Source organism: Diplotaxodon limnothrissa, linkage group LG8 (assembly GCF_057381915.1).
Source record: "Diplotaxodon limnothrissa isolate DT_005_m linkage group LG8, D_limnothrissa_male_GT1.1, whole genome shotgun sequence".
Classification (NCBI taxonomy): domain Eukaryota; kingdom Metazoa; phylum Chordata; class Actinopteri; order Cichliformes; family Cichlidae; genus Diplotaxodon; species Diplotaxodon limnothrissa.
The window spans coordinates 18844885-18858451 of NC_140603.1; the positions used below are offsets into that span (position 1 = coordinate 18844885).

A 13567-nucleotide genomic window follows, 5' to 3' on the forward strand; every position below is an offset into this window, starting at 1 on the left:
TTACGACTCAATAAAGGAACAGATGGCAGCACAGCATGGGCCACAACACTTACAGAAGACACACAAAGATAAAGAGAGCTGAACATCTCTTGTTGCTGAATTTTGGCATTTTTTTCCAGAGGAAAAGCAAACAAAAAAAATAACTTCAGCTTAACCAAAAATTCAAAACATAAGTAAAAGAGGCACATAGAGTAGAATCTCACAGATAAGGGAACAAAATTAAAAGGTACAAAGAAATACGGAGAAAGCAAACACAAGCTGGTTGGCAGCTTCTGGAGACCAGATTCAGTTTGGGAGAAACAATCTGGGAAAGAACAACAACCTTGATTTCAAAAACAGGATTCAACAATGTTGTTTATCATATTTCTTCTGTCCAACAAACATTTGGATCAGAGAAAGCTGCAGCTTCATCAGCTCTTCCAGCTCATCGATCTGTGGAAGAGAAAAGCAAATAAAGCAGTCGCTCGTTTGCATTTAATTTTAGAGAAAAATATAAAAACATTTTGTAGTATTAACAAAAGCATTTATAAAATAGTGCCATTTAAGATCTTTTAATGTTAATCAAAACTGTGAGATCAACTCTGACCTTGGCCTGCAGGCTCAGACAGCAGCAGCCTGAGGTCTGAAGGGCTAGGATTTGAATGAGAGCGGAAAGAGAATCAGAGCACAGCAAAACGTCATGTCCAAAGAAATCCAAACACTTGTCAGTTCAGGTGAAAACGATTCAGTTTCTAATCTAAAACATACACACCATCACTGTTGGAAGTATTTTGGATTGGCTTTATTTGCTCAGTAATCTCCTTCACTGGTTCTCCTGAAGAACAAAAAACAATGACCCAGTCCTGTTATCAATTAAATACTTGATACACATCTTTTTACCAACCTAAATATACTTGAGCAAAGTAAAATACGGCACTTAAAAAATCTCACATTATTTTGGATACGTTTTGTCAGTTCTCTTTACACTAAAAAGAAACCAGTAACTTAATCCTACAATCACAATCTTATTACGAACCACAGGCCGATGCTGCAGAAATATTCATCTTCTCTTCCGGATGCTGGGATATTGCATCCACAGTATTTGCCAGCACTGTGGTGCTCACTGGCTCTTTTTGGTTTTCGGGTACCGATTTGGGCTTAGAGCCGTCTGGTGCGGCTGCAGTGTTGACAGATGTGCTGCTGCCAGTTTTGTCAGTCTTCTGGGTCGAGGTTGTGCAAGGGTTACTTCTCCTCTGGGCATGTAATGCTTCTGAGATCATGTCAGTGACGTTTCCCCCGCCCTTCTCAGCGGGCAGAGTGAGTGAGAGCACGTTAGCAGAGCCATCAAAGTGCTGGACTGTGGCGAGTACCCCATCCAAGACCGCGTTTTGAAATATCAGCTGCACTTCCTGAGGCCACTCTGCTGGAAAGTTCTCCTTACCTATCAATAAACATGAGGCAGTGCGACACGAGTCAGTAAACTAGCAAAGCCCAGAAAATGACAAAGAATACTTGTGCTGCCTTACCAGCAAGAGTGCAGCGAGTGATCTGAAAGGGAAGCTCCAGCGGGTTGCTGGGGATGGGCAAGATCCGGGAGTATGGCACCTTCTCACTGTTGCCATAGTCTGCATAGAGGACACTCACCTCTTTCTCACCAACTTCTAGGATTACTGCACGGTACCAGTTATTGTCAGCTGGAAAAAAAGAAGTCTAAGTCTATATTTTGTTTTGTAGTCACAGGAATTCCAACACAATTTAGAAAGAAAAATTGTCAAACTACTCAGCATTGAATGAAATATTACATTTATCCTCATTGGACTAACATATAGAACTCCTCTGACCTTACAAGCACTAAAAGCTCAATGAAAACAGACCTGCTGTAAGCTGGACTGTGGAATGTAACCCCAGCTAAAGCCTACTCCGTGTATACTGTGTTTAAAGCCACACACACACACACACACACACACACACACACACACACACACACACACAGTGTAATTATACCTACTAGAAGACATGAAATTACCAGCTTAGCTCTGTAAGAGCAAGAATTTCAGGTGGGGTTTCCAGAGCAGACCGCCAGCAATGAAAACTGGATGTACACTAACAGGATTAGTGTAACAGCAATTTTGTCCTCACTTGATTTTTTCTTGTTACCATGTTTATATTATTTATTAAATGAAAATTAGTAAACAACATTTCCTCAAAGCATTATGAGATGTGAAAATTAGTCTCCCTCAATCAAGCAAGGCGAAATATTTAAAATTAGATTATCTGTGAATATCTCATTCAGGACTAGCCTTCAAGTTCCATCCAACAACTTTTGTGAGAACCCATTTGCCCCCTTGTGGCTAGAAACAGTTACTGCATTGCCTGCGAACGGTGAACTAGTGCTGCTCTCTGTGTGTATAGCAGGGTTACAGTGACCTAAAAATCCAAACTAGGTGAGGAAAAAAACCTAACCGAAATTAAACAAAAACAAAAAACCCTGGCACATTTGAAAGAACCCCACCTGAGAACTGAGCACAACAAGCAGCCCCAGGAGTTGGTTTGCCCTTTACAGCTGTGGACAAGGTGGCCTGGCTGTTGCAGTAGACAGCCAGCTCCACCATCACCTCCTGAAGCTTTTGTTGATCCACTACAGAAATAAATCAATAAATAAACAAACAAACACAAGCATAGAGAGCAATTAGATAAGACACAGCAAGGTCTATGCACATGCACATGCATTTTATAAGACAGTAGAAGACAACTGTTTCAACCTTGAGCAGGACCCAGCAGATAAAAGATGGAAGGATTAATGATGCCCGCAAAATAAGGCTGAAAGGCATCACTGAGCGGCAGCTCCACAGTCTTCCACTCCACTGGAAAAGATGGCACTGAAACCAGAATGCAACATTATAAATAAGCCTCCTAAATCACCACCAGCATCTTGAGGACTTCCTCTCTTTGGCTGACCTTCTGTGGACACTGCAGTCCATCCTTCAGCTGGTATCTCTTTGAAATTAACTTCTGTCTGACTGGAGACTTGAGTTTCTAAGGGATCTTGCTCATTTGTCTTCACGCTTTGTTTGGTTGCAGAGCCTGTTGTTCCATGTGTTTCTCTGGCAATCTCTCCAGGAACTTTAGCTAGTTGCTCAGAAATTAAGGCAGCTGCCACATTTACTCCTCTGCTTTCCAGCTCCACACCGTAGCCCTGTTCAGTGACAGAGAGGACACGTGCAGAGAGCTGCTCACCATACACCTGAGTCTGGAACCACAGCACAGCTTCACTGCTCCACTCTGATCCAAGAGGCTCCACGCCTAAAAATCAAACACACACCACTCAGTATAATCTACCCTTTAAATTTTTGTATTTTTTTAATTCAAACGTGAACAAACTTCCATCTGGCTTTCACACAGTTCCAAAGCTATAATGCAGTCTCTCCATGAATGTGCCAAAATATATGACAATTTCTCACATTTCAAATATGCTTCATATTGTGAAACAGAGCTCTCAACCTCTCACACACACACACACACACACACACACACACACACACACACAACCTGTGAGCCAGCAGCGAACTGCCTGGAAGGGTAGAGTCAGTAGCTGGGCTGTAATGGATCGAAGGTGGCCCTTTTCAACTGTCAAGCTGTAGCCATAGTCCACAAAGTTCACAGCTACCTTGTCATCAGACAGCCCCGTCACCATAGCCCGACACCACGCTCCATCCCCTGGGGAACAAACAGCACATCATGTCCCATAAATGCCCCAAACACAAAGAAAGACAAGATTCATCATGAGTGGATTTAGATCACAGTGTGGGGAAAAAGCAGCTATAATAAAAACCCCAGAACATTTAACTGACAATAAAGTGTGGTTTGTGTCATGTTTTAGCAATCGGCTGCTGAGCTGATGACATTTATAAAGTCAGTGGTACAGCAGATGGTCTCACCAGGTAACAGGGCACAACAGGGCTCTCCCACCTTGGGCTCGAAAGGTGACGCATCAGCCTCACAATGCTGCTTTAACTGAGCCCCCAGCTCTTTCAGGCGCTGGTGGTCTGACAAACACACAGATAACACATGCATGCATCAATAAATGAATCCTCTGACTCATGCTGTTACTCTCTTCATACTGGATATTTATAGCTTAATTACTGGCATTTTATTTGCAGTATTGTTTTGCATTTTTGCTTGCTTGTAAACACCATGGTGGGGTTGCCCACCTCATCATATTGTTTGTTCTGCTTACAAAGACAAAAGACCCAGACTACCATCCACTCTCTTCTGCTTATTTATTACTGTGGTCTCATTAAAAGTATCCTTAATTTTCTTTTCACTTCTGTTTTTATTTCCTTGATATAAAATATCTGAATGTTTTTTCACTAAATAAAACAAGCCTTTGCTAACATTTATCCTTACACTGGTGGTGCTAATGCAACTGTACATTTTTACAATATATGGAAAATATTGCAGAATAATTACATGACTGAAAATCTGATAGATTTGCTGCCTTTAAAAATCTAAAAATAACTAGTTACTAACGAAAAGTCTCTGTATATTTGCCGAGACAATGCTGCTATGGGTAAAAATGGCGGCTATTTAGGCTAAAGAAACAATACCTGTAGGACTGTCAATGCGGCAGTAAAACGCTGCTGGGTTCTCAGCCACGACAGTGACTAACAGTGCCACCGCCTGGCTGTTGCAAGGAAGCTCAGTACAAGACCAAACCAGAGGCTCACATGCTGGGAGAAACGAAGCCAAATCACATATACACTTAATCAAGTTATAAAGTACTTTGGTTATTCATGTCTAACTTATCCACAAGCAAGTGGTGACTATGGCAGGTAAATTTATGACCACAAGAAGAAAATCCATGTCAATGTCACAGGCCTCTGCCAAAAAGGAATATTTGCTTCAGGTTTTCAGTTCTACATCATCATCATTTCCCCCAAGATGCATCAAATGAATCCAAATTAATCTCCCCATTAAAAAAAAAAAAACCCCAAACAAACTAAAAACCCAATAAAACCATTACTTTCAGATGCATCATACCTTGGGCCTCTGCAGTAACCACCGTCTCATTATCAGTAGTAACAGCACAAGGTGCAGCGTAACCTGCGGATATCAGCAATTCAGCTATATTGGCCTGTGGATCGCTGGACTCATCAATCATGGTCACCAATGCCTTGCCCCCATGTGCACCCTGGATTTCAATGTGCAGTATTCGGTTTGACACTCTTCGCTGCAGAGCCAGAAGGCAGTCCTCCGGCCAGCTCTCCCCAACAGGCTGAACCCCTGGAATGGAAACACCGCCCCCAAAAACAACAGAGGGACACACTAATCATGCGTTTCTGTATTATTTTCTCATTTAAAAAAAGACAACACCAAAGAAATGTAGTGTTTTTAAGTCAAAGTATACAAGTAACTTTAAGTAAAAATAGGTGAAAAAAATTAAATGACATTTGGCATAAAACTGAGCTCTCTCACATTCACAGCTTAACACGCTTAAGAATTGCTAAGCACTCAAAATCTACTGCATAGTGGAAAAAATACCTGCTAGACCACATGGAATAGCCTGCATGGGAAGGCGTAAGAGTGAGGAAGCGATGGGTCTAAGGTGGCCTAACCCGACCTCCTCAGAGTTGCCAAAATCAAGGTACCCCACACAGACACGTTCCTCTGATGAATAAGCCAGAATCTTAGCCCTGTACCATTGCTTGTCCTCTGGAGAGAAAACACGAAGAGCCAGAAAGTACATTTATTACACCATTTTAAAAAACACACCATCTCTGAATTAGCTTGTTAAATACATTTCAGGCACAGGACACTTTGAAATCAAATAATGATAAAAGTAGAGCTGGGCGATATGAGATTTTTTCATATCACGATATGTTTTTTTCATTTCAGGCGATAACGATATCTATCACGATATAAGCCAAATAACTATATTTGTAAGATTTAAATGTGCCGTTGCTCACAAGTAAAATGTGAAATAATCAGCAGCTTGTTTTTATTTAAATATTTATTTCCCATAATAAGTTCAACAGGGTAGATGTACTTAAGGAACATGAGACTTTTTCAGATAAATAAAGGCAAATATTGCAAACTACACAAAAGGCAGCCGCTAAAGCGTTTAAGTTTCAAAATAGAACAAACGAAACAGACTAAATTGTCAATTCCACTTAGAAACAAAATTATTAATTCTAAAAATAAATCTTAGTTTGTTTTACAGAATAACAGACAAAACTGACTAACTTTCGTCAGTATCAAATAAACTGAGAACTAAAAGGAAATTCTCAATCTCTCCTTGTTGTATAGCTGAGCTTTTCAAACAGTTTTAACAGTTACTTTAGTCTGACAAAAGCCGAATGACGAATTAGCGCTTCCAGTCAGAGACTGAGGCTACGTCCACACGTACACGGGTATTTTTGAAAACTGAGATTTTCCGTTTTCGTTTTAAAAAATAATCCCATCCACACGTAAAGGCAGAAATGAAGGAAAACGCTGCTATGAACATGCCAAAGCAGCAGGTGGCGCTAGATTCCTAACCGTGCAGAAATGTGCAGAAATCAGAAGTCTAGAAGCCTCGGTGGGAAAAAGTAAACAAAGCTGGGGCATAGAAGCAGAACCGAGTCGTATGTGTGGAGGGACAGTAACTGTGTGTATATGTAAGCATTTAAATACTGCAGAGAGTAGAATTAACAGTAACAGTATTGTAGAAATTCATTTCACTGAAACAATAACGTGGCGCACAGTGTGACGTCAAAAAATGTGCACACCTTTGACGCTGCGTTTTCTCCGTTTTTCTATCCATCCATTCGCTTCCGCTTATCCTTTTCAGGGTCGCGGGGGGCGCTGGAGCCTATCCCAGCTGTCATAGGGCGAGAGGCAGGGTACACCCTGGACAGGTCGCCAGTCCGTCAATTAATCAATTAACCTATCCCCTCAAGCTGCATGTCTTTGGACGGTGGGAGGAAGCCGGAGTACCCGGAGGGAACCCACGCAAACACGGGGAGAACATGCAAACTCCACACAGAAAGACCCCGGCCTGATGTTGGAATTGAACTCAGGACCTTCTTGCTGTGCGGCAACAGTGCTAACCACCGTGCCACCGTGCTGCCCTCTTTTCTAGTCCCTAAGGACCCCTGTCATCCACCCATTCACACACACATTCACACACTGGTGATGGCAAGCTACAATGTAGCCACAGCCACCCTGGGGCGCACTGACAGAGGCGAGGTTGCCGGACACTGGCGCCACCGGGCCCTCTGACCACCACCAGTAGGCAACGGGTGAAGTGTCTTGCCCAAGGACACAACGACCGAGACTGTCCAAGCCGGGGCTCGAACCGGCAACCTTCCGATTACAAGGCGAACTCCCAACTCTTGAGCCACGATCGCCCCATGTTTTTCTAGTCAACACGTAAATGCAAAAACGGAGTTTTTAAAAATCTTTGTTTTCAGTGACCAAAAACGCCGTTTACGTGTGGACGAAAGGTGCAAACGCATAGAAAAATCTGCGTTTTCAAAAATACCCGGGTACGTGTGGACGTAGCGCATGCACCAGTTTATTGTATTTCCAGACTTGCTTTCGGCACAATTTACAGTGCACGCTACTCTGTTTTTTGTCAGACTTGAAATAGCCGAAATACCTTCACACTACGGAACTTCTATGGCTCTTCCGTTCGACAATCTCTCCGACATTGGAACCATCATCTGTTTTCTCTTCGGTCACGCTCGGTTGATTTTTCTAGTCGGCACACTCATTTCCTCCATTACCCGGGCGGTACGGTGGCTGGCTGCTTCCCAAACAAATACACATGTGCGGCTTGGCACTTGTGCTGTACGTAACAAGTCACGTGACGTGACGCTGCGGCTGTGATTGGTTTGGCTCTGCGCTACGTAATTTGGATTGGCTGTTCTTTTTTTTCCTTTTTCTTTTTTTTTAAGAGGACAAGAGCGGCGAGGTCTATCGCGATACATATCGTTATCGTTCTATCGCCCAGCTCTAGATAAAAGTATTTAATTTTTCAAATACAAATATTTAACTCCACAGCATTCAGTAGCTCCAAATCATGTTGTGTAAAAACAAGTCAAACACTAGGACTGACAGAAATTGAAACCTCGAACCACTGAGGGGATCAATTTGACCCCATCCCACAACAACATCACCAAAGATGAAGATCAATCGATGAAAAAAAAAAACAAACAAACACAAAAACAACAACAAAATACTCAATTACTAGAATAATCAACAGCTGTAGCCCTAATGATTAGGTTTTACTTTAACAGGGTTTAAAAAGACCCCTCTGACGATTCTAGTGTTCACTACAATACTGCTGTACAGCTTACAACAGTTTTCATAGCCAGCTATAGCGTCATACTCCCATTGTAAAACATTAATAGGTACTAAAATGTTATACCTGAGAACTGGGCACAGCACACTGTGGTGGGAGCTGGTCTAAAGTTCTGTGGGGTTGCAACCTGAGAGCAGTGTTCCCTCAGCTTTAACTGCAAATCCTGAATCAGTCCTGCAAACCAAAGTCTCAGCACAGGTTAAAGGTATATAAAAAGGTTGAGTGATTTAAGTTGCATTAATAGTTCAGCAACAGCTTCTCACCAGCGTTCTCCACCTTTTGCACGATAAGTTCAGTGGGTGACTGGAAGTGGGTGACCACAACAGAGAGCTGATCACCCACTGCTTGTGTTATTGGCTCTGGTAGTTGTGCCCAGGTATTGTCATCTTTTCCATCAGAGAGGCACCGGAAGTTTTCCAAAGATGCGCTCATCATGGCATCTGGGGAAGAAAAAGAAAAAAAATGGTTACAAAAACACATTTTAAATGTTACAAATTGCACTGACTGAGGATGTTGTATATGAATCTTACTGATATCTTGCACAGTTGGCACGATGTTAACTGGCTCTTTATCTGCATAGCCGTGTTCAAGGAGGAACGTGTTCAACTGTTTTCCTAAAAGAAAGAGACCGGGCGAGAGCTGGGCTTAAACATTTTAACTTCAGTAGATCCTTTAAATGTGCATCTCTGTTTTATATAAGTCACCCATGGAAAGCAGAATATCCACAGCATGAATGCGACCGTCTTCTACAGTTTCCACCAGCCTAACTGTGACAATCTTGCCAGCCAGCAGCTGTCTCACAGCAATGCAGCACTCGCCTGACCAGCTCCCCGCCACCGGCACAACCCCTGTGATACGACACTCCATTGCCTGCAAATAAAAGAGCCAAGGACCAAATTTAAAATGCCAGCATGTCACAGGGAATGTATTAACTGTGCAAATATGCACCCACACATGGGCAAAAAGGCTTGATGTCAGCCGTCAGGGCTCTGATCCTATCCACAGGGACATTTTCTTCATTGCCAAAGTCAATGTAAAGGACGTTAGCCATCTTATGGTCAGGAGCCAAAGTCTGTACAAGGCCTCGGTACCAGTTCTAGACACACACACACAAAAAGTGGGCCCAAGTCAAAACACAGCCAATGTAAATATTACAAATAGCAACCTGAGGACTTGCTTAAGAAGGCCTCGGCTCACCATATCACAGGAAAACTGAACCGCGCAAATCTCTCCAACACAGGGTACATGTGTTGTCACTGAGGAGCTGCAGTATGTTTTCTGAAGCTCTGTACTGATGCTCTGCAAAGATTCCAGCAACTCAGGGCTTTGAGGGACAAGGAAAAACCTGCTGGGGCTGTAGAACTCTACAACACGCGCCTAAAAACAGCAACAACCCAAATCACTCATTCTGGTATTTAATAACACACAAAAAATCTGCTTTTACTTTTGAAGCTTGAGGCAAACTGGATACATTTTACCTGGATGTCTGTTCCCTTGATGACTTTAGTTACATGCAAGTCCTTAAAATAAACCCTCTGGAGGCTAGACGATTCACCGTGCTTCAATATACAAATTTAAAAAAAATAATAACACAGATTACTTTTTTTAACTTAGTTTTGATTTCAAATTGTGCAAATGTGAAGCTTTCAACTTTTACTCGCATTAGCATATCAGTGAAGTATTGCAATTACCTTCAGCTCCCCCAGGCTGGCTCTGTCTTCTTTAGCTGGCACAGCCGCTGCTTCCACTGGTTTCCCTCTTTAGATTAAGATAAACAAACAACTTCACATTATTTATTGGGCATTCCATCTAATTTCATCTTATGCTGGTAAAACAAAAAATGGATATTTAAGCATTCATTAATATTAACAACTGTCAGCCAGAAGCACATTGTGTTGCCCAAGCTTACTTTACAGGCTCTGGATCAACGGCTTTGCACACATGTCTGTGGGTCTTCCAGTCTTCTGTCTGACAAGCCACTGAGCAGTAAGGCACCTTCTTACAACGCTTGCATCGAAAATTGCCTGTGAATGAACAGTTATTTTAGACTTTACTAAAATGCTTACACAAGAACAACAGCGCTGAAATGAGAGTGCAAATCACTAAAGATAACCAAAAAACAAAAACAAATTAAGAGCCTCTGGCTTAAAAAAACAAACAAAAACATGCTGCCAAATAAACACAATGCCACATTTAAACTGTCATATTACCTTGGTGACCACAGTAGTTGCAGAAATGCACAGTCAGAGATGGCTGACCAGATCCCAACAACTGTAAGGGGAAACAAAAATAGTACTGACTTTTATTTCTATTCAACAGTCTTCTACTTCTTTTGGAAACTCCTTTTAGAGCAGATCATCTGTCTCACTCTAACCCTCAATAGCTTCCTCCTTCGTCACACCAACCCTCTGCATGTTCTCCTTCAGTGCATCCTGACTTCCTCTGAGGTCTTCCTCTTTCTCCTGCCTTACACCTCCAAAATTATCCTGAGTCCAATATATCCACTATCCCTCCTCTGCCCATGCCATCTCAACCATGGCTCTCTAACTTTGTCCCCAAAGTGCTCAATCTGAGCACTCTCTTTGATATACTTATTTCTAATCAACCCCACACATATCTAGCAAACGACAAAACCATCAACAATACATACTCCAGATTTATCCCTGTTCACTGATGAATTTATGGGACCTGCAAAATGAAAGGAAGAAAAAAAAACGAGCAAATTATTTTTACAGAATTATCAGATTCCTTCATTTTTAGTTTTATCGGTGAATAACAGCATAACTGCACATTTTGGAGGGTTTTTGTTTTGGTTTTTTTACCGTCCCCAATGGCGCCTGATGGGAGGCGCACGGCTGGAGCGCTGGGCATGGTGAGGTGTCTTGGAGGAGGTAATGTACCGCAAACACCCGCTGGGATCGACGAAGGTTTCCTCAAAGGCAGGTTTGGTCGAACCACATTTGTCGAAAATGAGCGGTTCATTTCAGTACCTTTCAGTGTTATATAACAAATGACTGTATCAAGACATTATACTTAACTTATATCTGCACTTTAGCATTCTTAGCTAGCTAAAGGTTACTAAAGCTACGAGTCAAGGTCACATAATAATGCATTAGCAAACTATTTTTAAAAAATCACGTTAAACGAATAAAAACCGCCAGCAACACATCTGAAGAGCATTATTCTGTCAAATAATCCAATAAACGTAACGTTTTAGTGTACTTGTACACCGCAGACTCAATGCCGTACCTTGCACGTGTTGTTTGACCAGAAAGGGAAAAAAGTTGTGCTCATGCGCAGTAGCACCAGTGTCGCACAGTTCACAATGTTCACGAGCCCAAATCAAATCAAGTTTAGTTAACAATTACTGAAGCCGATATGTTGGCTTATTATTGAGAGGTTAGGAGGAAACATAGGAAAAGTAACTGGACTGAATAGCAAAAGATCAATAAAGTAAAACCTCTGGAAAATCTCTCAAGAAAATTTGAGGAAGTACCCCAAACCGGTTGCAGCCTGAGCCTGGTTCCAATGGAGTTTTTTTTTCCTGTTAAATTGAGTTTTTCCTTCTCACTGTCCCCAAAGTGCTTGCTTATAGGCCATCATTTCATTGTTGGGGTTTTCTCTGTTTTCATTGTGGGTGCCCTGAGGAAGCTGTTGTTGTAATTTAGTGCTATATAAATAAAACTGAATTGAATTGAAAAGAACTGAAAGAGTTGAAGTTTGGTTGTGTGGCTTAGTGCTGAGAAAAGCACTAAAGATGAGATGTTTTATTTGAGGATGTTGGTGGAGCCGTATAGAGAAAGTCAATAGCAGTTGAACTGTCTTTGTGGATCTAGACAAAGCAGAGGAACTGTTGTTGTTTCCAGTAACTTCTTGTTTCCAGTGGTGATGGACAGGCTGACAGATGAGGTCAGAATTCAACTTGCCAACCATTATAAACAATTACAATACAAATAATTACAATACAAGCAATTACATTATCAAATATTGTCTAAGCCATACTTACTGAGTACCAGGAGTAGCACATTGTTTAGTACTTCATTACATCAGTGCAAGTCATTTGTTTAAAAGCAGTGTGCCCAGTGTTTGTTTTCATTTTCAATTTATTTATTTATTTTACATTTTATCTTTTACTTTTTAAAAACTATCTACATTAAAGACTAATCTAAAGCCATCGTCTGTGTATCTTTACATTTCCTTAGGATGCTTTGCCAGTAAAAAGTGTCATTCTTGTGTCATAAAGCCTATTTTACTTTAAGCACGAGCAAACCTTCTATGTGCCGTCAAAGCTAATTTAAAATGGACTGAGGCAAAATAAAAAACTGTCCTGCCATCAGACAAATCAAAATTTGAAATTCTTTTTGGAAAACATACATGTTCTTGGCTAAATCAGTACTCAGTTCAAAAGCATGCATCTCTGATGGTATGGGGGTGCTTAAGTGCCTATGGAGTTGGTAGTTTGTACATGTGGAAAGGCACCATGAGTTTTGAAATATATTTATATATATAGCTTTTAGAACAACATATGCTCATCCATTTTTCAGGGCTTTATATGTTTTAACACAACAACACTAGACTTTATATTCCAACCATTATAACAGCATGGCTTCATAGTAGAAGAGTGCAGGTACTGAAGTGGCCTGCCTCCAGTCCAGGTCTTTCACCAGCTGAAAACAGTATCATGAAAGGAGTGAAATGAAAATGTACAACAAAGATGACAGACAGACACAAATCGTACAGCATTCATCTCCCATAAGTCCAATAATTGATCCCCCTAGTTAACGAATGTTTATGGGCTCTTGTTAAAAGAAGTTTTGATGCCATCAAATTCAAAATCACCTTTTTATTCCTTTAAAAAGGTACATTTTTAAGATCTGAACATTTAATATATGTTGATTGTTCTACTGTGAATAAAATATGGGTTTATGAGATCTGCAAATCACTGCACTCAGTTTTTATTTACATTTTATACACCATCCCAACATCTTCAGAACTGGGGTTTTACTGTGCTCATATGCGCTCTTTCTGAATGTGTAACATATTATTAATTCTTCCAGAAAATAAACGTGGGTGTTGTAGATACCTGTAGTCAGGGCTGGGCTGTCCATGGGCTGGAGCCTATCCTGTATTTACGTCAGACAAACGTCATTTCTCACTGGGCTGTCATTGGTTTATGTCGTCTCATCGGTTCTCTTGCAGTGGCCATATTTGTTGATGTGTCATATCAAAGTGACTGACTTGTGC

At 41.3% G+C, this 13567-nt stretch overlaps 1 protein-coding gene across 1 annotated transcript; it reads right to left on the minus strand.

Annotated features, from left to right (window-relative positions):
- Positions 1–342: 342 nt before the first annotated feature.
- Positions 343–11305, minus strand: tdrd1 (tudor domain containing 1). Its single transcript, XM_085360761.1, has 25 exons — positions 11146–11305; positions 10974–11011; positions 10534–10594; positions 10233–10347; positions 10015–10081; positions 9802–9882; positions 9521–9700; positions 9276–9419; positions 9028–9193; positions 8854–8937; positions 8587–8763; positions 8390–8497; positions 5521–5691; positions 5020–5262; positions 4587–4709; positions 3918–4025; positions 3529–3696; positions 2938–3282; positions 2742–2858; positions 2492–2617; positions 1506–1673; positions 1016–1420; positions 752–814; positions 587–630; positions 343–432 (listed from the first exon to the last, which is right to left on the minus strand). Exons 1-25 carry the CDS (start codon positions 11303–11305, stop codon positions 343–345), a joined length of 3552 nt encoding a protein of 1183 aa, XP_085216887.1.
- Between the last annotated feature and the right edge of the window lie 2262 nt (positions 11306–13567).